The sequence below is a fragment of the Neoarius graeffei genome, chromosome 5 (genome assembly GCF_027579695.1).
Source record: "Neoarius graeffei isolate fNeoGra1 chromosome 5, fNeoGra1.pri, whole genome shotgun sequence".
Taxonomy (NCBI): domain Eukaryota; kingdom Metazoa; phylum Chordata; class Actinopteri; order Siluriformes; family Ariidae; genus Neoarius; species Neoarius graeffei.
The window spans coordinates 5,731,682-5,756,671 of NC_083573.1; the positions used below are offsets into that span (position 1 = coordinate 5,731,682).

The 24,990-nt window shown below is 41.3% G+C and overlaps 1 protein-coding gene across 8 annotated transcripts in view; it reads right to left on the reverse strand.

Moving 5' to 3' along the window:
- Positions 1-5,469: 5,469 nt before the first annotated feature.
- Positions 5,470-24,990, reverse strand: part of rb1cc1 (RB1-inducible coiled-coil 1) — a 64,901-nt gene continuing 45,380 nt past the window's right edge. For 5 of the 8 annotated variants that reach the window (XM_060921048.1, XM_060921049.1, XM_060921050.1 and 2 more), the window contains 8 exons: positions 16,796-16,904; positions 16,386-16,668; positions 8,962-9,016; positions 8,819-8,866; positions 7,120-7,178; positions 6,879-7,033; positions 6,654-6,769; positions 5,470-6,444 (listed from right to left, as the gene is read on the reverse strand). In XM_060921048.1, coding sequence (XP_060777031.1) covers positions 6,367-6,444; positions 6,654-6,769; positions 6,879-7,033; positions 7,120-7,178; positions 8,819-8,866; positions 8,962-9,016; positions 16,386-16,668; positions 16,796-16,904 — 903 coding nt within the window. In that variant the 3' untranslated portion in view covers positions 5,470-6,366. Of the gene's footprint in view, positions 6,445-6,653; positions 6,770-6,878; positions 7,034-7,119; positions 7,179-8,286; positions 8,534-8,818; positions 8,867-8,961; positions 9,017-16,385; positions 16,669-16,795; positions 16,905-24,990 lie in introns of those variants that run through there. The other 3 variants (XM_060921054.1, XM_060921053.1, XM_060921055.1) reach the window with 3 other exon arrangements.

Genomic DNA, 24,990 nt, shown 5'->3' on the forward strand with positions numbered 1-24,990 from the left:
TCAGTAAAACCTACAGCTCATTTCCGCATAAAACTGCACTCACTCTATTGTTTTTAAAGCAAAGGGTCGTCTCACACCAAATAAATGCTGACTTTGCGGTATCGATTTATTACAGCTTACTGATTCAGCTGACTGTTTGTATTTTTTATTATATGTTGAAACATTTCATAATATATGGAAAGTCAAACACCACCATTAAATAAAAAACAGCAAAAAAAAAAAACTGTCGCATGATTTTTGTCGTGACACTTGGAAAAGGAGAAGAATTTCTCAAATCAAATTGGAAGAAATAGCATTGAAAAAAAAACAGGACTATTCCCTTTATCGATCATTTGAAGAGAAAGGAATTTCACTAAACCTGTCCGTGTGTAACGGGAATCAAATTTTTCCGTCAACATCATATCAGATCTGGAACGTTTTTAATTATGGGTCATTTAAAGAAAGAAAATAAAGCAATATTTTTTTGCTGGTGATAAATTCACTTGGAGAGAAATGAAATGTGTCGTTTGCCCAATTCTGTTTTGTCATCGTCTCGACATCCCAGAGGCACAGCGGGGGGCCGTAAACATTTACACTCGCGGGGCCTGTCCGTTGCACATGCTCCGGCTTCGCCAGCAACCTCAGCATCGCATATTTAACTGTGTCAGGCCTGTCCCGAAATCCGGCAAATAGCACCAGTGAATTTATCAAAAAAAAAAAAAAAAAGAAACGGCATCCAAATGCGACAGCCGACTTATGCTGAACGGAGAAAATAAGACAAAACATTGCTGAAAACACCCCTAAAGACCCACATGGTACCGAACGCGCGGCGGTCGAGCTGCTAGGCTCCCTGCTGAGAACTGGGAAAGTGATGCCGGTGTGATGCGCTCCTCAGCGAGGGCAGTGCCATCACAAAGCCCCTTTTTAATTCTGCTGCCTCCATGTGGTTCAGTGACACAGCCTCAGCAGCGAACGCAAAAGTTCATCTGGCACGTTGAACGCGCGGTGCCAGAGTTTAATTTTAGACAGAACTTGTTAGACGGCGTGTACGCACTGCACATCGTGCTAATTTCTGACATGTTCATTAGGTAATTCCCACACAATGCAGGCGTAATTCCTCGAGAATTCGTCTGTTTTGCCTCGCTGCGAGCGAGTGCCAGCGACTCGAGAGCATCAATAGCTGATGATTAGAGAACTTATGTAAACAAGTACTTGTGATCGGCGGAGCGACGGCATTTGCATGTAATTAGGAGCAAACACCGGCGAGAGAACTTATTGTGCTCGAGTCGCATTAAACGTTCTGTTCTGCCGAGGAAAAAAAAAAAAAAAAACAAGTCGAGGCAAACTGGATGGAATTAACACAGGGTTTGTTCTGAAACTGGATTCTTCAGTACTTGGGAGAAGAATTTACTCTGCCTTCAAAATGTCAGCATTGGGCTTTCAAAGGAAAATCATCAACGACAAGGTGGTGTGTCGAAGCGGAACGTTGTCCATTCTCAATAATGTTCCAAACCGCTGACACTGGAGACTCCTTCGACAAACGTTTAAATCGGTTTATTATTTTTCTTTTTATGACAGTACTTGACAGCTAGAATTTTTCCATCCACATTCACTGTGCTCTGATTTGATTGGCTACTCTACAACTAGGATATCAGCTCATATCCCGTGAGTAGAGTAAAACAAAATGGCGGCGTATTGCTGAACCAACCAAGAACGAAATAATAACTTTACTTGAAAACAAAATCCTAAAAAATACCAAAAAAAGCAAAATACAGAAAAGTATTTGAGACCAAGAACCGCTCTTTTTTCTTTTAATTTTTTACAAATTGATATGATAAAAAAGTTATCAAATTTGCCAAAAAAATAAAAATGCTCCTTTTCTCTAAATCCAGTAAATGTGGACAGAATGAAACGCCATTCCACGCAATCTCGGTGCTACGCGCCTCGTCATCCATTAGCTCGTGTACGACTCGATTTTGTGGAATAACCGTTCAATATTTATTCCTATGATGGAAACGATAACGCGTTCGAACCAGTGTTTCGGAATTTTTCGAAAATTAAATCAACGCTTCCCAGATTCCTCCTCCCAAGACTTGGAAGCGAGAAGCAGGACTCACAAAACACACACCCATTTGAAAATGAGTCCTCGAAACCTGGCAACTATTTATTCCGTCGCTCATATGTGACACCTGAGGTGCCTGCGAGTCACTTGTGGAACTGCGATTTTATTTTATCACCCTGCACTCATGGTTTTATTAATCCTCACCTCGCTACAAGCCTGACACGACACGACCCAGCGATTTCACACCACATGCTTTCTTCTAAAATGGAGGACATCGAGTCCAAAACACTTTCCATCAACATAGAGCTTTGACGAACGTACTGATCATATCCAGTTAAGGTCGCTGGGTGGAACGGAGATGGAGGTTTGATTGACACAAAAAGGTGTAGCTTCGTGCGGACTCTTCATTATTTATACCACAGCGAGGCCGAAATCGACATTCTGATCAGCCCGAAGGTGTTCATACGCTTTCTAGAACAGCAGCTGAAAATTACAGGTTGATCGGCTCGAATACCTTGTCGTTTCTATCGGAACAGTTCAGTCAGGGACTCGTAGAATCGAAGCTTCTAGTCAAGTGGGGTTTTTTGTTGTTTTAAAAAAAAAAGTGTCAAATTGTTGATGTGATGAACTTTTCTGGAAGTTTTTTTTTTTTTGCTGCCATTTTATCTCAGGTGTTACTGCTCCATTACTATTGGAGGTAAAGCTCCACCTTTACGTTAAGTTTTCCTCCACTGGCATGTCTTTTCAAGTACCATTTTTGACCGAGGAATACAAAACAAAACAAAAAAGAGAGTTACCAAGTCAAAATAAGAAGATACCAATGAAAAATAACGTCGACAAGAAGACAGGATCGTCACCATCCTCCGCTACGAGTATCTTATCAAGACCTCTTAACACTCGCACCCTTAAGCACATTGCTTTAATATTGACTTACGATGTCGTAAGTGCTAGGACACGCTCATAAAACGCTACCCAGCTTTTTTCAGTAGGACGAGCACGCAAAGTTTCACTGATGGAGCTTCTCAGAAAACCTGTCCAGATTGAGTCCACTTGTACAAAGTCCAATCACGTCAATCAAGGGCCGGAACTCTGAAAAAAATAATTTCTCGGACATGATTTTCGAACTCAAGTTCGATCATGACTTGTAATATGAGCACGCAAAGTTTCAGTGATGTCGCTTCTGAGAAAACTTGTCCAGACTTAAACAGACGCAAGGAAGGAAGGACTCCACTCCTATATCCCCCTGTGCACTTTGTGGTGGTGGGGATAATAAAAAATAAATAAATAAAGCGATGCGAACTAAGAACAAGAGTCATCAGATGACATGACATAACCCCCCCCCCAGCCACCACCTGAAACCCCATTCCAAATTTTCTTAAATTGAATTGGTTGCCATGGAAATACGGAAAAAATTAAACATCGCAGAAATACCAAAATGTCAAAAGGCACAACTCCTCTAGTCACTTAACATAACTGTGAGGTTTCATGAACAAAATTCCTAAGAGTTTTTGAGTTACGCTCCAGAAACTCAAATGTTTACAGATGGACAGACAGAGCGATAGCTGTATCCCCGGATCATGAGATACTCGATCAAAACAATGAGACCCCAAGTGAAAATAATGACACTTACTAAAAATGTCAAGATACTAAAAATGATATGAGCTAGCGGCGCAGTAGCTCACACGGCCGTACTATGAGAAACCGGACTCGTTTAGAATTCGCCAAGTCGTTCTTCATGAGAACGACTACAACAATTTGATCTTCAAAACAATCAAAATCCATTGAAAACTCAGGAGACACGATTTTCCTCTCCAAGTTTGTTAATCGGCCTCATTAGCGACTCGTTAATGAGAAATTACAAAACCAGGGAGGAACTTTTGTGCAGACTGTTTTGTTTGGAAAATCTAATCAAAATGCAGTGAAAGCTCAGGGAGGAGCGATTTTTGCGAACTGGGGATGGATGCTACAGGAGGCCAACAGGTCATCGCCCGAGGGCCGTGTGAGCTAAAAATGATGAGTGAAAATTAGATGATTTAAAAAAAAAAATGTAAAAATGATACGAGTCGAAAAGAGATGCAACTAAAAATGGAGAGATACAAGTGAAAAATGAAGAGTTAAAAAAAAATGAGATACAAGTTTAAAAACAAAATTTTTTTTAAAAAGACCAAAAAAAGATACCAACTAAAAACCATGAGGCCAAAAAAAAAAACTAAAAATGGTGAGATACCAAGTGAAATGACATGAGTCCAAAAAAAAAAAAAGAAATGAGATACCAACTAAAAATGATGAGATACAAAAAAGGGATACAAGTCTTAAAAATAAATAAATAAATAAATAAATAAATAAATAAAAAGACAAAATAGATACCAACTAAAAATGAGACAGCAGGTGAAAATGATACGAGTCCAAAAAAAAAAATTAAAATAAAAATGGTGAGATACCAAGTGAAAATGACATGAGTCCAAAAAAATGAAAAAAAAAAAAAGACACCAATGAAAAATGAGATACCAAGTGAAAATATTACAAAAAAGGGATAAAAGTTTAAAAATAAATAATAATAATAATCACAAAAAAAAAAAGAGATGCCAAGTGAAAATCATGAGTCAAAAAAATTAAAAAATGAGATACCAACTAAAAAAGGATCCCAAGTGAAAAAGACAAATCCAAAAAAAGAAGAAAAAAAAGGAGATACCAACTAAAAATAATGATACCCAGTGAAAATGACAAGTCCAAAAGATATACCAAGTGGAAAAAAATGATGCTAACTCAAAAATAATGGGGTTAGCCATCATACCGCATATAATAAATATAATATAATGAATTCAACAAGTCAGGAAGAAAAAATAAATGTCTTGAAATAATGAGATAAAGTCAAAAACAATGAGAACGTCAAGAGGAAAAAAAAAACACTTCAGGAGGTTGCGTGGTTGGAGAAGAACAGACTTTGTCGTGGTCGCAGTAAATCTGCCTCAGCACACCACCCCGTCACTGACGAGTTTTACTTTAAACACCAGAACAAGAGCTTGAGAGGTGTTTTTTTTTCTTGAGAGAGATGACATGAACAATAAACAAACAATGTAGAAAATAAGATTCAGATCAGATTTGCATTCTTTCAAAAAAAACAAACAAACCAAGAATACAGAATGAAATTACGAGGACACGACTGTAATTGGCTCATTAGCACCTGTTTCTTCAGCAAGAAAGAAAGACAAACCAATTCACGGTGCAAAGTGAAAGATTTTTCTTCATTCGGTTTTATTTTTTAATCATGATTATTAAACGAGGAGAACATCAGGAACCCGTGACCCTGTCAGCAGCTTCATTTGAGCCGCTCGGCCCAATACACCGATCATCATCAACATTTCCGTCAGTGCAGTTCATGGATCAAATCAGACTTTTTTTTAAACTAACCAGCTACTCAAAGCGGGTGGGATCAAACCTTTATTGTTTGAAAACTCTTTTACAATACAGTCATTTTTTTTCCTCTTAACTTGTGCAACTTGATGAATAATGTCATATACAATGTCATGATTTCATCCAAGACAATCTAACACACATCGACGAACAGGAAGGATTTCGTTTCGACACGCTGACGTTCTCCAACAGTGGGAAGATATGTGCTGCTAATTATTTTCATTTTTGCGCTCGTTTTCACGCCAGCACAACTGCTTCCCTTTTGGATCGACACGTCTCCAAAAGTACATTATTTAATCATTATTGTTATTTTTTTTTTTTTTTAAAAGATCTAAAAAAGGAAAAAAAAAGAAAAGAAAAAAAAGCAAGCTTGAAAGGGGTCCTGTGTCACTGTGTGACATTTATTTAGACCTACATGTCCAATTACGACACATCCAGAGTTAAAGAAAATGTTTGTGCATGCCGTGAGCATTCGCTCCAAACGTTTACAATAAATGTGTAGCTTTAAAACCTTGCGCGTGTTATTTCATCATGATAGTTTGCAGAATGCTCTTTTCCTCACAACTCAACAAAATATTAATAATAATAATAATAATAATGAACTAATATAGATATATATCCTCCAAATAGATTCCCCCCCCCCCCCCCATTTTACAGACTTGCCCGATTCAAGTCATAATATTTTGGTCCACATTTACAAACCTCTGAACAGACAAAGGTTAAAAGAAAAAATAAAATAAAATAATAATAATAATAATAATATGGGTTGTCACAGAAAATTAAATAAAGAAATGGTGATAACGGTTCGTCTTTCCGGTATGAAACAATTCTGAGTCATAAGATGTCCATCAAAAAAAAAAAAAGAGCAATATAAACATTCTAGCTTTCTTTTTTTTTTTTTTTAAAACAATTTACACCTTCTTATTCCATGGCACGGCTTTTACTCGGTAGAATTTGGTGCCCAAAGGAACTTTGAAGCGGTTTTGTGCCTAGAGAAAAGAGGAAAGGCCACACACACACACAATTATAATTAAAACAGGCATAATTGCTGCTAATGATAGTACTTTTGCTTAAGGTGCAATTTAGGTCATCCTTAACACCTTTCTAAAATGCACCACAGGAAAATGTGCCGATTTCATTTTTACACCTCATCAATCAGAATAGAGCTGTTTTGAAAAAATAATAATAAAAATGTCACCTTTTTTGCCTGACAGTACTCTTTCTCCATGACCTTCCCGAGGACCCAGGGTCGCCTCGTCGCTCCAGAGGCTACAACAGAAACAAGCATCTTTTTCAAACAGAGGTGCGAGATGTCTATGGAAATGTGGACAAAAACAAATAGTGTTCTACAGATTTTCCTTTGGAAATGTAATATTATTGCGTTATTGTTAATATTTTTGACTCCAGAGTGTACAAACTGCACCACAGTGCTCGGTGTGTGTGCGCAGACCCGGCTTGAGGTCCAGCGCAGCGAGAGACTCCGAGTGCAGGAAGTAGAGAGTGGGGCCGACCGTGAACAGCACGTAATTATCGTGCCGCTCGTCCAGGATGATGAGGACCAAATCGCCGACTTGAAAGCTGTGAAAGGGGAAAAAAAAAGGCAGAATTAAAAGATGAAACAAAACAACAAAAAATTCTTCTTTTTTTTTTAAAATCAGACTTACTCTCGAATGGCGATTTTCTCTGAATGCCTTGAGGACACAGAGGACATGCTCTGTGACATCTAAACAAAAGATCAGATCATTTACGACATTAATGCGCCGTTTTCTCTCAACGTGTTCATCCCTGATGCGCAAAAAAACACCACACATTTCTTCGGTTACCGAATCAAATTTAACATTTAACTGTTTGTCTTGTCTGTAAATATCTGCAATGAAAGAAAATAAAAAAAATCCAGTCTTTTGGTAACGTCAAAAAAATCTGAGTCTTTAACGCACGTACATTTCATTATTTTTTTACAGATCGACACACTGAAACAAGTTCTCGCTTGCATTCTCGGAGCTATAAACACACAGAGCGTTTTACCGGTATGTCCTCACTCTGAAACGAAACCAGCGTGTCCTGAAGATGTCCAGGACAAAGTTCCTGTTACAGAGTGCTGACACTGAAGACTCCTTATTTTGTGGAACGGCACTGCTGTCACTCTAGAAAATTAAATCAACACTTTCCGACCAATCAGAATCGAGAATTCCACAGAGGTGTTGTCTGAAACAGAGTTCGATTTGGTCGCGTTTTACGGTTTAACAAAGGACTGAAGATATTTCGGAGTGAAGGAAACGATTTTGGACGAGACCACAACGGAGCCAAAGCGCAAAACTAACAGACGACAGACACCAGGTTACATTTCAGATAATTAATAAAAGTAACTTTAAAAAAAAAATAAAATAAACCCACAACTCCATGATGATAAAGAATAAACTAGAATGCAATTCCAGGAGCAAAGCTTCATTTTCTCTTGAAAATGGCAGATTGTGTCCATGTGTGAGAATGCAAAGTGAGTTGGTTTTGCTATTTTGGTGTTTTTTTTTTGTTTAATTTTTTCGCTTTGCCTCTCTGTTGCTTATTTGGGAAATACGATTTTCGTCTCTTGTCCTTTCCTGACACCGCAACATTTTCTTTCACTCCTCCGACTGGCTTAACCCGCAATTTGCAGGCACGACGAGACGCCTCACTCACTTTCACCATTTGCCTCATACTAGCACAGAAAAAGAAAAGAAGAACCGGTAAAAATTAAAGCAGGACAATTAAAAACATTTACGAATTCTTTTTTTTTTTAGAGGGAAGTTTTTCCATTTTTGAGATGATTCTCTCCCCCCACCCACCCCGATCTTTCTCTCCCCTTGTTGTGTTTCAGGATTAAAAAAAAAATGATAAAATGGTTGACCATCCTGTGTACTGTGGATTTAAAATACAGTAAAGCAGGCAGTGAAGGTTTGAGAGTCATTTAATTTGGTTAGAGTGCCACCTAGTGGTGGTTATGAGCAAATGTAGGTCCAATGAAGTTGAGTTGGGAACTTCTCATTGGGACAGAATGTTCCTCTGGGTCCTGATCTCGCGACAGAGCTCTGCTAAGCCTTTCTAAATAAATAAATAAATAAGAATCAATAGATAAACTAATTAAAAAAAACAAACAAACATTAAAAACAAACACTTTCAAGTCTGATCACGTCCTGTCCGCCACCTGCGTGACGTCAGTCCTCGAGTTCAATGCTGCATAAATGAACGTGCCAGGCTTCCTGATCTCGTTCCATCTTACGTCTAACACGTCGGAGTCTCGATAACTCAGCTGCACAGTCTTCCTGGCGCCGTTTAAACAAACAGTGTGTGATGAAGTGAGGATCGATTAAAAGTTAATAAACATACCAGTCTTTGGCTGAGCCTCTTGTTCTCCTCTTCTTTCATGTGTAGAGTCTGTAAAGAGATTCAAGCACAGTAGCATCACACCGGTTTTCTTGTTATCTGAGTGCAGACTAAAAGCAGAAAGATGATGATGATGATCCACTCACTCGTTCCAACATCAGGATCCGCTGCTTCTCCTCCGACAGCATCAGCGTGTTATCACTACAGGAAAATAAAGCAGCGCTTCGTCACAGGGCTTTACAACGCGACATTATCACTGGACAAACTTGAAACATGAATTAGACACCGAATCATATAGCGGATTCATTCTTGAGAGCAGGGAGAAAAAGGACGGGGGGGGGAAAAAAAAAGTTCTCACAATATGGAAGAACTCCACTACAATTAATAATAATAATCATAATAAATTCTGCTCCAAGCAACATCACCAAATAAATAAACAAGAGTCATCAGGAGATGACATGTCCCCCCCGGCCCCCCACATATACACTTGTGTTCAAAATAATAGCAGTCCAACACGACTAACCAGATCAGTCACTGTTTTTGGTGGAAATTATATTACTACATGGCAAATAATTTACCAGTAGGTGTAGTAGAGTCATAGAAAACCAACAGACCCAACATTCATGATATGCATGCTCCTGAGTCTGTGTAATCGAATAATTAAGTGCAAGGGACGTGTTCAAAATAATAGCAGTGTGGAGTTTAATTAGTGAGGTCATTCATTCTGTGAAAAAACAGATGTCAGTCAGGTGGCCCTAATTTAAGGATGAAGCCAGCACATGTTGTACATCCATTTCTCTCTGAAAACCTGAGAAACATGGGTCGTTCCAGACATTGTTCAGAAGAACAGCGTGCTTTGATTCAAACGTTGATTGGAGAGGTAAAACGTATACTGTAAAGAAGTGCAGAAAATGATGGGCTGCTCGGCTAAAATGATCTCCAGTGCTTTAAAATGGACAGCAAAGCCAGAGAGACGTGGAAGAAAACAGAAGACTACCATTCGAATGGATCGAAGAACAGCCAGAATGGCAAAGACTCAGCCAATGATCAGCTCCAGGGTGATCAAAGACGGTCTGAAGTTACCTGTGAGTACTGTGACGATTAGAAGACGCCTGTGTGAAGCTAATCTATCGGCAAGAAGCTCCCGCAAAGTTCCACTGTTAAAAAAAAAAGGCGTGCTGAAGAGGATACAATTTGCCAAAGAACACATCGACTGGCCTAAAGAGAAATGGAAAAACATTTTGTGGACTGATGAAAGTAAAATCGTTCTTTTTGGGTCCAAGAGCCGCAGACAGTTTTTCAGACGACCCCCAAACACTGAATTCAAGCCACAGTACACTCTGAAGACAGTGAAGCATGGTGGTGCAAGCATCATGATATGGGGATGTTTCTCTTACTGTGGTGTTGGGCCCATTTATCGCATACCAGGGATCATGGATCAGTTTGCATATATCAAAATACTTGAAGAGGTCATGTTGCCTTATGCTGAAGAGGAAATGCCCTTGAAACGGGTGTTTCAACAAGACAACGACCCCAAACACACCAGTAAGCGAGCAGCATCAGGGTTCAAGACCAACAAAATGAAAGTTACGGAGTGGCCAGCCCAATCCCCGGACCTTAATCCGATAGAAAACTTGTGGGGTGACATCAAAAATGCTGTTTCTGAGGCAAAACCAAGAAATGCAGAGGAATTGTGGAATGTTGTCAAATCATCCTGGGCTGGAATACCTGTTCACAGGTGCCAGAAGTTCTCAGAAACCGTGGTTATACAACTAAATATTAGTTTAGTGATTCACAGGAATACTAAATCCTTAAGATTTTTTTTCAGTTTATACAGTAAATATTTGGAGTTTGTAATGAAAAATGCAGACACTGCTATTTTTTTGGACAGCCCAATGTTCATTTTTCTTCATTTTCTGTAAAGTAATTAAAATATTCACACATTTTTCTTCCTGTTTTGATGTAGAATATAATGTGCAGTGTTCCCAATGCATGGAAATAAAAACTATTATAAGGATTTTGAGCTTTACTCACGTTTTTAAAAAAACACACTGCTATTATTTTGAACACAACTGTATATGCAGGGGCGTATCAAGCTTTCTAAAAGTGGGGGTGTTCTGGAATGGGGAAGCCATATCATTAAAAACCGGTTTATACACGCCCGGCGTGTACACTGCGATGTACTGTCAACGACCGATATGGAACTTTTTCATCCCCATGGTCCATGGATGCAAATGAAAGGGAGGACAGCAGAAAGCCTATAAATCCAGTTGACTCCAGCCAAGTTCTGCATTTCATGCAGAGATCTAGCTATCATGTTGGGTTTTGGTGTTGTTCCTGCCAGGGCTATGTAATTATTCAGTAAGTATAAACAAAACCAAAAACTTCACATAGCCCAAGAAGTCATACACAATGTATAGATCATACACCATCATGCATAACAGTTTGGACTGGGATCGCTTTGTGTGAGCAGGAGGCATGGCTAATCAGTTCATGTTGAAGAAGCGCAGCATCCTGGAAGGACCTCTTTAGTATAGCATTCAAATAAGACGGGGCAGTTCCTGCTTTTAATGTCTTTAATTATTCAAACTCGTGTACAAAACTTGTTTGCATCATGCATTACATCAGGTTTAATGCATAAAATTTGAAAATGATGCAATAGACTACACATACAACAAACACTTAAAGGACATGGGACATGGATTTTTTTCTGGGTATAATTATATATAAAGGACATAAGAAATGCCATCTAAATCACTGCAGGGTGTCAAAAATGTGAAAATCATCACATTATTCAAGTTTTTTTTATACATCAGCGTAAAACAAGGATTCGTTAATTAGCTAGGTGGTCACGTGACCCATGACGCAACAAAAACTTTCCAAGGAGCCAGCGCTTGGGAATCTAATGTAAACAGGTTACCGAAATGGACACCATCGACAGTGACATTCCCGATGTTTCACAGAGATGTGAAGTTAGACCCTATCAATTCGAACCGATAGCTGGAAATTCACATGAACATGGATCTTGTCTTTACTCTGACGGGTCAGATGATTCTGAGAGTGAGAGTTCATTCAGCCCTCATGAAACTGAAAGCGGTCGGCTGGATAACGCTTCCTGGTAAGTTAAAAACAATTCTGCTCAAAGGCTAATGATCTGTTGAAAGAAGTATTATTTTTGTATCATAAATTGAAAGTTCATCATAGATCTAGCTAAAGTCCGTTGCAAGCTAGGTTTTTTTTTGCTGATATTTTTCAAGATTGATTGAGATACAATGCTTCCAGAGTCCGAGATGAAAACATTCAAAATGGCGAAACGAGTCAGAATTATGATAATCAATAATTGATACACCCAAAATTATAATACTAATCCTTACCTCGGCTTTCAGTAGCTTAGCGTAGAGGTCTTCAACAGGGGGGTCGCGAAATCGCACCGGATCACTCATATCAACAAAAATATTCCTGCCCTGTCCCCTGGCCTCCGTGCAGGGATGCAAACAGCACGCCTTTCGGCGGATGCTGCCTTTTTCACGGCTGAATCGCGCAGATCCGATTCAAAAAAAAAAAAAAAAAGCGATATTAATTCATGAAACATGAAGTATAAGGATGAGAAAAAAACAACAGTTTAAATCGGGAAGCTGCGCACATTTGTGCAGCCTGGCGCAAATGTGCGCAGCTTCCCGATTTAAGCTGGGTTTTTTTTTCTCATCCTTATACTTCCTGTTTCATGAATTAATATCGCTCAGTACCTGAGTATTAATGTTGAAAGAATCCTCAGTGAAATGGTCCGAACACAGTTTGTGGGAAACAGTAGGTGCAAAGTTTTTTCAACAGGTGTTCTGTAAAGTTATCCTACCTCTTGGGTTTGTCCTACCAAGCCTACTGCGCATGCGCGAAGCCTACTGCGCATGCGCAGGTGAGCCCACACTTTCCTCAGCTTCGGGTCCTTGGGGAATGCAAAAAAACTTACTCCAGGGCATTTCCCATTGGAATTATTGCAACCATAAGCAGCACAATACACCATGATGTCCAATGTACTTTAAAGACTATAAAAACAATTTTCTTGTCATCCACTTCTCCATTCATCTACCCGCTTGTGCTGTGCCCGAAAGTTTTTGTGACGTATGATCACGTGACAGCGGCTCTTCCGGTTGCAAAAAATGCATATCGGAAGTCGAGCAGAAATGCCATATAATCATCACGAATATAACGATTTTGCTGAATTTAATAGATGATTTTGTATTTGTTGATGCAATTAATTCATATTTTTAATGGAAAGAAACTGATATAGCGTGCTTTTATGTTTCATGTCCCATATCCTTTAATGGCCAAATCACATTACTGTACAACAATTATTGAACATTCATTCGATTTGAAATGCCTTTAAATCTCAATTGAAAAACTCTTCTAAAAAGTGATAAGCAGTTATAATGCATGAAAAGTAGACTTGGTACAAACACACACACACACACACACACACACACACACACACACACACAATAAAAAAAAACTTGCCTCAACTGACTTTACAACTAGTAACTACTATTAACACAATCTTTTAGGGCATGGCACCTGGGACAACTGTTTGAACGACGGCATCGCAAGCGCTTTGAGAAGGGTCTGTCTGCAGAGCCAGGCACAGTAAGCATCGCATGCGACGTCAAACCTGGCACGGTGAATCAGGAGCGGTAAAACTGGTGTTGGCTCTGCAGCTCTGCAGACAGATACTGTATTATTGAGCGCTTTCGGCACGCTACGCAAACTGGCTATTATATTCACGCAACTGCTGATTGGTCGGGTGAGAAAAACTGTTTCGAGTCCGTTGCGTGGCTGTTTTTTATCTAACGTTATGGCAATAGTTTACTTCCTTGTTACACATTTTATAGTAGCTGTATAATTTTCATAATGATGTCATTTTAATCTGACAAAAGTGCGGGGGATGAAATTGTGTTTCAACAAAAGTGGGGGGGATGAAACGTACGCATCCCACGCGGGTGATACGCCCCTGCATATATCACAGAAATCCCAAAATCAGGGCTTTGAACCGGTTCAAGGAACGCAAACAAAAACCGGGAACTTTTTCTATTTCACATGGAACAGAAACGAAACCAGAAACTTTATTATTTTTTATGTTCCGGAACAGAAACGCTTATTAAAAATAATGGTAACCGGTTAATACCGGTTTTTATGTCGTTCCTCAAAGTTTCCGTAGCCTACAAATAAAAAAGTCATTCTTCTCCTGCGCAAGTTTCTATGACCCGCTGGGGTTCACTTCCTGTGTGACGTTCGCTGACTGAATGGAGAGAGCGGGAGGGTGGACTGCTATCACGTCTCCACATCTTAGATAAGAGGTAAATATTGCAGTCTATCGTTATTCAAAAATGTCAATTTCAAACACGATATCAATATATTTGTCCACGTTAATGAGAGGCTCGCGAACATTAAATGACGTTAACCTCTGTTAGCCTATCAATGCATAGGGCCTGACTAGCCTTTGGTAACACACTAAACGAATTCTCTTTCATTTTTGGCACTTTTTCTGTTTGTGTAGATGGGAAGACATACTGAGAATCCAAATTGCCAACATTTGAAATAATAATTGTTTTGAATTATTTCTTGTCTTATTTAATGAAGGTTGTAATAGAATTAGCCGACATTTGGCTTAAGCTGGATGAGACAGAGACATAATTTTATAGCCATTTGTTAAACAGCTGACAGGGAACGTAATTAACCGTTCCGGGAACGAAATTTTTTTGTTCTAACCGGTTCGGGAACGTCTATTTAATGGTGGAACCCAAAACCGGAAACGTTAAAATTCTGTTTCTGTTCGGAACGAACCAATAGGAAAAAAATTCTGGTTCAAAGCCCTGCCCAAAAGGCACAACTCCTCTCGTCACTTAACATAACCGTCAGGCTTCGTGAAAAAAAAAAAAAAAAATTCCTCAAAGTTTCTGAGTTATGCTCCGGAAACTAAAAGGTTTACAGACAGACACATAGACGGACAGAGCGACATCTATATCGATATAATTCGCATAATCTAATTATTATTATCCCCCTGGCATATAATGCGGGGGAGGGAGATTGTCTCATTTCACAAAAATGAGAGAGTTCAGTGGTGCAAAGATTCGATTGGGACTTGAGGCCAGGAAATTAATCCTGACAAGCCCAGGAACTCAAGTCAAGGAGAATAGTCCTGGGAAGCTCAGGAACTTCAGCACACTGTATCGATTTGTTCCTGAGAGCTGTTTGAAGCTGGGGGGGAAAAAAATAAAAAATTCTCATTATCTGGAAGAACTTCAACAACTCTCCTCCAAGCACCAGGACATCATCAAATAAATAAATTAGATCAATTCAATTCATGAGTCTGGCAAGAAGAGAAAAATACAAGTGTCAAAGATGAGACGGAGTTCAGGGTCACAAAGATCCGATTGGGAACTCGAGCCCAGAATCTTTCGCCAAGGAAATTAATCCTGGGAAATCCAGGAACCAAGAATTAAAGTCAAGGAGAACAGTCCTGGGAAGCCCAGGAACCTGAGCACACTGTATTGATTTGTTCCTGAGGGCCATGTGGCACTGGGGGGGGGGGTTCTCATCATATGGAAGTGCTGAAAGACGTCAATTGTCGTCAGCGACAGCTGTCCATTGCTAGTGATGATGATTGCTTCATTAGGATGCGCAGAAACGCAGATGGGCCGCGAGGCCCGCACCAGAGCGATCGAGCCGTCTGCAGTGGCGGCACGAACAGCCCGGCCAAGCTGCGATGGAGCATCTGGTCTTGCGAGCTCTTGTACACCATTCTCCTCTCCTAATGAAGCGCCTTGCACAGGAAGGTAAGACAAACAATGTCGTGCCCCCATCGTGTTGTCTCTCTGGACCTCCAGACCTGATGCCAAGTGGTGCAGAAAAGTGCCACAGACCTGACGGGTATGGAAGTCGCCCCGCAGTGACAACTGACATCATCCGTTGGCTATTTGAGTGGCTCTTCCGCATGCCATCTGGTGGTGTGCCATTGACCCTGTTGGGTTCATCTGCCACATTGATTATGTGCTATTTAACCCATCGCTGGAACCCAGGCAGGTGCTCCCGCTCAGGGTCAGAGCGGAACTGGGAGCAATGGTGATTCAGGGCTAACTCCACTTTCCCCAACCCTCGAGCCGTCCCGGACCTGAGACTCACCACCGGTTGCAGTTTAAAGTCATACCCAGGACTAAAGACTGAAGAACTTCAATAATTCTCCTCCAGGCACCAAGTAAATATTGCGATTCGACAAATTACGGTATATCAGTTCATTTTCTCCCCCCACAGGTGTCAGTGTCAGGCGAGTTGATTCAGATTCCAATCACTTTCTCACGACAACCAGACTCTCTCAGACTCGTCATTTTGTTCTGCATCAGAGTGTGTTAAACGTTGCAGAAATTAAAGCACTCGTATATTTTAACGGTTCAGAAACGAGACTTGCTGCTCTCTCTGGAAACGTCCCTCACCTAATCTGGATCGCTGTCTTTCCTTTCGCGAGCTCATTACCACGTGCGTGGGGATTTTTTTTTATGGTGTATATAAAACAGACTCTTACTGGACGGTCATCATGCTCGCTTCGACAGCAGAGTCCACTCTGTCATCGTCTCGCAGCGCAGCCACAGACCCCAGCCGCTCGGACTCCAGCGCAGGCAGGACGGGGACCTCGGCAGGGACGGGCCCACACGCTCCGGGCGTCTCCACGGGAACAGCGCCGGGATTGGCCACGCAGAAAGCGGAGGAGACGAGGGTGGAGCTCCGGAGGCGGTTGAGCTCCTCCTCGAGGTGCTTTTTCTCCTGCAGGATGGTGGCGCGGTCCTCAGACAGAGTCTCGATCAGGCCTGGAGGTGAAAAACCAAGCTCGTCACTCCACAAACACTATTATTAAAATTATTATTGCGACGATAGTAGATAATCAAATGAACAAAATCTAGCGCCGGGGAAGAAAAGTGTTCTTCAAAAACGTACTCTTATCTTTCTCCTGCTGCAGCGTCACCTTCTTCAGCTTCTCATTCAGCTCACTGATGATCTGCTCCTTCTTTAACTTCTCCCGCATCAGGACAGTATTGAAATTCGTCTGGAGGCAAAAGAATTGATTTTTAGTGCTCGCTTTTTTTGTTTGAAAAACAAGTCTGGAAGCTGTGCTTCATGTCCCTGATTAAAAAGGCCGAATCAGGTGTTAGACCGACTTCTAGCCACATGTGTAGCGTGTAGAATCAATTATTTCATTGGTTTTGAGGAAAATAGAGGCAGAAACAACTGCAAAAGGAACAGTTTAAACCGATCAGCAAACAGTTAAAGACAGCACAAGTCAAAATACAATAGAAATTTGAGGAGACCCCCCCCCAAAAAAAACCACCCTTTGAGGAAGATGGATAATATTTCAGAAATTGTGCAACACAACGCAAAGAAAACTTTAATTACCTCGCCCGGGACGGAGTCCACCAGGAGGCGAGGTACTGTTTTCGGTAGGGTTTATTTGTTTGTTTTATTCGCAACATGACGGGAAAACGGCTGGATCAATCTTCATGAAACTTTCAGGATAGTTGGGCGTTGATCTCAAACAGAACCTCCAACGTTCCGAGGGTCATCTGGTCAAGGTCAAAATCGGTTTTGGTGCAAACGGTGTCCCCCAAGGTCCCGAATCACTCCCTACTCACTACATAGTGGACTATATAGTCAGTTCACCATTTTGTTGTGCTGTCCGAATGTACAGTATAGTGAGCATTATTACACCCTATATAGAGAGTGTGCACATGACGTCACGAGGTCACGTGATATTTGCTTATCCGCCATTTTGGACGGCAAGGCCGCGCATAGAACTTAGACGAACCCGTTCTAATTATCAAGTGTGTGGGAGTAGATCTTTCGAGAATGGTTATATCTTGTTCAGCATTTGGTTGTACCAATAGACAGGGCCAAAAGGAGGGCGTGTCATTTTATAGATTCCCCGCAGACGCGGAGAGACGTGCAAAATGGGTGTCCGCTGTGCGAAGAGAAAACTGGTACCCCGGTTCTACCAGCCGAATTTGTAGCGAACACTTCATATCAGGTAGGTGTAATCTTCTAATTCAATACTCCTAGTACATCTGTTAAGTTGATTTTCGGATTGAATGATAACTGCATACTTAGAAACTAGACAGTCTCTAACGTTTAAAATGGCTATGCCTAGCCCTACTACCCTGGCCTAGTCTATGACAATGTTTTATCTTTTTGGCTCATATATGCCTTTGAAAGGCCAATCCATAGTAGGGATGGCGAAAACTAAAAAAAAATCTTGACCGACCACCGAGCCTCATTAGCCGGTTAAAGTCGGTTAACCTATGAGTTTAAACAGGGATGCAAACAGCGGATGCCGCCTTTTTCACGGCTGAATCGCGCAGATCCGATTTTTTTCTTTGGGGGGGCGTTGGAGTGTCTGAACAATTTCATCAGAGTAAATTCTGTATTAAAATTACTAAATAAGCGATAAAACATCCTGCATAGTCTCTTTATGATAAACATCTTAATGCCACTTACCCGTGAGGTTATCAAGTAGACATTCTTCTTCGGAACCTTCCAGAGGTATAGTTGGGATTAGGGATGTTAACCGATGACCATTTGACCGGTGGTTGACCAAATCAACGTTAACCGGTTAATTTTTTTTTGGTTGTCGGTGGAAAAAAAAAAAAAAAAAAAAAATCAATCGTTTTCAAGCTGCCGATTTTGGAGCGGAGAACCTGGAATTCTGTGTTTGTAAACGCTTGGGGCACGCCATGCGGTGTAAGGACGACAGCTGACAAATCAGAAACACCCATTCAGTCATGTCCCGCCCCAGTTAAAGACAGCTGACAAATCAGAAACACCCATTCTGTCATGTCCCGCCCCAGTTGAACACAGCTGCCACCAGTGTTGCCAGATTGGGCGGTTTCCCGCCCATTTGGGCAGTTTTAAGTGGATTTTGGCGGGTTTTGAACATATTTTGGGCTGGAAAACGTCAGCAATATCTGGCAACATTGGCTGCCACTCGGCGAGAGAAAAGTGTAGACACAGGCTTTTTAGCTTACAAATTACTATTCTGTTTTTTTTTTTTAAATTATTATTAGAAGGCACATGGAGTTTAGTCCTGCCTTGGCCAGTGCATTCTGAAAGTACGTTTCGCTCTGTAGCCAACAATGCATGTTATTGCAGATCATATCTCTCCACACAAACTAAAGGCGCAGATGCCGACTTTTTCACGGCTTTTTCATGGACTGTAACGGCATTTGCTTATGTAGTAATTTTAATACAGAATTTACTCCGATGAAATTATTCAGACACTCCAACACCCCCCCCTAAAAAAAATCGGATCTGCATGAGCCGTGAAAAAGGCACGCCGTTTGCATCCCTGTTTAAACTCATAGGTTAACCGACTTTAACCAGCTAATGAGGCTCGGTGGTCGGTCAAGATTTTTTTTTAGTTTTCGCCATCCCTAGTTGGGATGCCCATCCTGCAACAAAATATTTATAAGCTTCCAGGCCCTTGTAAGCTTTGAGGGCTTTGCCAGTGGAACACGATTCACGATTAACGACAAAATTGTAAATGTCGTGGTAGGCCAGATCGGGCAAATCGCCGGCACCGCAGCTCCGAATTTCCCTGAACAAGGATTGTGGCAAGTTGTACGGATCTGCAATCCCCAACCTGGAACACTTTTCCACGTAGCGCTGCCTCACGTCACCTTCAAGATGCTGAACAAACTTAGACAAGTTATCGCGCGATGTAGATGGGGTATTTTCCGAATTTTCTTGGGGATTACTCCCTGGATCCATTACGCTCGCGCAAGGTAAACAATCCTGAAGCCGTCCAATATGGCGGAGTAAACACGGACGGGTCACATGACTGCACATCCTCTATAGTGCACTTAAAGTACAGTGCCTTGCAAAAGTATTCATACCCCTTGAACTTTTTCACATTTTTCCACCTTACAAGCACGAACTTAAAAGTTTTTTTATTGAGATTTTATGTGATAGACCAACACAGAGTAGCACATAATTGTGAAGTGAAACGAAAATGATAAATGGTCTTCAAAATTTTAAACAAATAAAAATCTGAAAAATGTGGTGTGCATTAGTCCCTGTACTCTGATACCTCTAAATACAATCCAGTGCAATCAATTGCCTTCAGAAGTCATCTAATTAGTTAATAGAGTCCTACTGTGTGTAATTTACTCTCAGCATAAATACACTTGTTCTGTGAAGGCCTCAGCGGTTTGTTAGAGAACACTGAAGAACAAACAGCATCATGAAGACCAAAGACCTCACCAGACAGGTCAGGGATAAAGTTCTGGAGAAGTTTAAAGCAGGGTTAGGCTATAAAAAAATATCCCAAGCTCTGAACATCTCAAGAAGCACTGTTCAATCCATCATTCAAAAATGGAAAAAGTATGGCACAACTGCAAACCTACCAAGACATGGCCGTCCACCTAAACTGACAGAGCGAGCAAGGAGAGCACTGGTCAGAGAAGCAGCCAAGAGGCCCATGATCACTCTGGAGGAGCTGCAGAAATCCACAGCTCAGGTGGGAGAATCTGTGCACAGGACAACTATAAGTCGTACACTCCACAAATCTGGCCTTTTTGGAAGAGTGGCAAGAAGAAAGCCATTGTTGAAAGACTGGCATAAGAAGCCATGTAGGGGACACAGCAAACATGTGGAAGAAGGTGCTTTGGTCAGATGAGACCAAAGTTGAACTTTTTGGCCTAAATGCAAAGCGCTATGTGTGGCGGAAAACTAACACTGCTCATCACCCTGCACACACCATCCCCACTGTGAAACATGGTGGTGGCAGCATCATGCTATGGGGATGCTTTTCTTCAGCAGGGACAGGGAAGCTGGTCAGAGTTGATGGGAAGATGGATGGAGCTAAATACAGGGCAATCCTGGAAGAAAACCTGTTGGAGGCTGCAAAAGACTTGAGACTGGGAAGGAGATTCACCTTCCAGCAAGACAATGACCCTAAACATACAGCCAGAGCCACAATGGAATGGTTTAGATCAAAGAATATTCATGTGTTAGAATGGCCCAGTCAAAGTCCAGACCTAAATCCCATTGAGCATCTGTGGCAAGACTTGAAAATTGCTGTTCACAGACGCTCTCCATCCGATCTGGCTGAGCTTGAGCTGTTTTGCAAAGAAGAATGGGCAAAAATTTCAGTGTCTAGATGTGCAAAGCTGGTAGAGACATACCACAAAAGACTTGCAGCTGTTGTAATTGCAGCAAAAGGTGGCTCTACAAAGTACTGACGCAGGGGGGCTGAATACTAATGCACATCACATTTTTCAGATTTTTATTTGTTTAAAATTTTCAAGACCATTTATCATTTTCGTTTCACTTCACAATTATGTGCTACTCCGTGGTTGTAAGGTGAAAAAGTTCAAGGGGTATGAATACTTTTGCAAGGCACTGCATCTCACAACGCATCACGAAAAGCAGTGCCGCGGCAAAGAAGTTGTTTTATCATTTAAATCAGTGAGCTCGCTGTATAGTCCTCAATACAGTAATTCCCTCTATAGTGAGTAGGGCGTAGTGAACGAGTGAGTGATTTCGGACACAGCGTTTGTAACCAATCAGCACTTATCCTGATCAAGGTCGATTACCCGTTCTATTTCTTGATAAACTTCGGAACCAATCAGAACTAGAAACAAAATAAGAGAAACCTCGTAGTATCGGAAGATAATCAGCAGATAAAAAGATAACCGAAATTCGCCTTGTGGTTCGCCGAGGCTACCGATTCAATATCAAGTAAGTGGCGTTTATTTTAAGAAAATTTACCTTTTGATTATCACAGCTTTTGTTTGGGCCTTCTGAAAAGTCAAATAAAAAGGTTTTATTTTTTTTTTTTAGCTTTTTGGCAGATATTTTGAGTCTTTACACTACACTTATGAAACAAAACGCTCTCAATAGTGTTAATAATAATGCATTTTATTTAGAAGCGCCTTTCAAAACACTCAGACACTATACAAACAGTAAAAACGAGTAAAAAAAAAAGCAGTAAAACGACAATAAAAGCACAGAAAGTAAACAAAGAATTTAGAGATGGTAAGAGTCACAGTGAATATGCTAACTGAAACAAGTGAGTTTTCAGTCTGGATTTGAAAAGAGGTAGAGTGTCGATATTACGCATGTCGGGGGGGAGTGAATTCCAGAGCTGGGGAGCAGAGCGACTGAAAGCTCTACTCCCCATAGTACTCAGGCAGGCAGAGGGGACAGTGAAGACGATGGAGGAGGAGGAGGATCGGCGGGAGCGAGAGGGGATAGCAATGTGGACAAGATTGGACAAATATGGAGGGGCAAGATTATGGATGTCCTTGAATGTGTGGAGGGGAATTTTGAAGTTGATCCTGTATTTGATAGGGAGCCAGTGGAGAGTCTGTAGTGTTGGGGTGATGTGATGAAAAGAGGGCGTATTGGTGATGATACGGGCAGCTGAATTCTGGACCAACAGAGATCTTGCAGTCACGTGACCAGAAAGTACACAGCCGCCATTTTGTTGGTAAAAAACACCGCTGAATACTGCTGCACTCGCGTACAGAATGGATAAATTTCAACCGACGGACTACATGGCTCATTTTTCTAATGAACAGATAACTAGATATATGTCTAAAATAAACGACCTACGGATTAGTGACCCTTATCGCTTACCGGACGTAGTTTTCACGACCGTGTCAGTGGATATTGAACTGCCAGAGGTGGAATACCCAGATGTGTATAATTACATCATTAACTTTCCCTCGCTGTTCAGCGGTGAAGCACTGCGTGCTTATAAATCTCTGCACAGTTATCTTTACAGAAATTCAGGATTTGTCAGCCGCCCTCAGATGTGGCGTCTTGTAAACAAGAAAATAACAATCCTCATTGGACGGGTAAGTCACTTAAGTATTGAGTACTAGTGCTGATACTAGATATATCAGTAGTATCTAGTATAGCACTGACCAGCCGATTATGGTTGAATATTTTATATCATCAGTTAGATCAAGTATCAGTAGTCTATCACTATTACTGTATATATTGTATGGTAAACCTGCTTTATGAAATAAAAACGTATTTGTCCAGTTTAATTTCTTTTGCTTTTACCATAATTAGCAATACTGATAAATTATAATTCTTAGAATTATAGGTGTGCTGAAATAAATACATGGCGAACCTGAGATGAAATGGTCACTGCACAGGCGCCAGTGATCGTTCTTTCCAGTCGGTTCCCATGCCTTGTTGTTTGCATCGGCCTGGCTGATAGCAGCAATCCACTTTGCACGCCTGTCAGGGTCCCGTGGCAGCCTATGGAACTTTCTTCCCGATTTCTGACCTCTCCTGTTGTGGCATTTATATGCCATACAACTCTCCGGCATTGTGGCACGGTAATATTTGAAGATTTGGGCGAAAAAAAAAGGCAGTGTCGGTTAGACGGCGGAAATATGGCGTTTACCGACAAGATGGCATCTGCCTAGAATCTGGAGCGGATGTGACGTCACATGCAAGTGCTCCATTGGAGCTTATGAAGGGATTTTTGAGGGAGACCAAAAAGGAGAGAATTACAGTAGTCAGTGCGGGACGTGACAAGACTGTGTACAAGAATGGAAGTGGTGTGGGAGGTGAGGGAGGGGCGAAGACGATTTACGTTGCGTAAGTGAAAATAAGCAGACCGTGTAGTGTTATTGATATGAGAGATAGAGAGCTGTCTAGGATGACACCCAGGCTCTTGACCTGAGGGGAGGGGGAGACTATGGAACCGTCAATTGAAAAGGAGATACTGTCAACTTTGGAGAGGGTGGATTTGGTGCCTACAAGGAGGACTTCAGTTTTGTCGCTGTTCAGTTTCAGGAAGTTAGAGGTGAACCAGGATTTGATTTCAGCCAAGCAGGTGGTAAAGGAGGGGGGAAGAGGGTTTTCCAGACAGGTAGAGCTGGGTGTCATCCGTGTTAGTGACCTTGAAAGAACAGAGGCCACACTTGTGAGAATGAATCAGTCGTTATAACACTAAAATAAGTGCTACCGGGTGAGGCTTGTTTTGCCTGGCAACACTAATCATCATCATCTCATCTCATTATCTGTAGCCGCTTTATCCTGTTCTACAGGGTCGCAGGCAAGCTGGAGCCTATCCCAGCTGACTACGGGCGAAAGGCGGGGTACACCCTGGACAAGTCGCCAGGTCATCACAGGGCTGACACATAGACACAGACAACCATTCACACTCACATTCACACCTACGCTCAATTTAGAGTCACCAGTTAACCTAACCTGCATGTCTTTGGACTGTGGGGGAAACCGGAGCACCCGGAGGAAACCCATGCGGACACGGGGAGAACATGCAAACTCCACACAGAAAGGCCCTCGCCGGCCACGGGGCTCGAACCCAGGACCTTCTTGCTGTGAGGCGACAGCGCTAACCACTACACCACCGTGCCACCCCATCATCATCATTATTTTTATTCTATCTGCATTCACTGGATACGAGCAATCGCGCGCTCGGATTTGATTGACGACTCTACCACGAGGATATCAGCTCGTATACCGTGAGTAGAGAAAAACAAAATGACGGAGCGTGGTGCTGAACCAACCGAGGACGAAATAAAAACTACTCGAAAACAAAACCCCAACAAGATATGGAATGAGAAGTATTTGATGGTAATAACGCATCTTTTTTTTTTTTCCCAAGAATAATCGCATTTTTCACTCTGCTCCTGTGATTTCACCGGTTTGTTTACATTCTCCACAGAAATTATTTTGTAGGACGTTTTTTATAAAAAAAAAAAAGTTATCAATCGAATTTGCTAAAAATAAAAATGCTCCGTTTCTTAAAACCCAATGAACGTGGATCGAATAAAATCGTTATTCCACTCAATCTCGTCGTACACGGCTTGTCCGTGCCTCGTCATCTATGACGGTTTCGTGGAATAACTTATTTCAAAAGGTGCAACAGTATTTTATTTTATTTTTTTTTTAATTTCCTCCAAATAAATCCGGACGATATGTAAAATATGATGAAATAAAAACCCGTGCCCTTGGTACAACTGGATTAGACGGCGAAGAAAACAACCGTGTGTGTTCGGATAGGCCTCCTGTCAGTCACTTCGTCGACACGCATCTCTCCAGGCCTTCAGAGATCCTGAGGGGGCGGAGCTTTGTGAACATGTGTTGGTACAACAAAT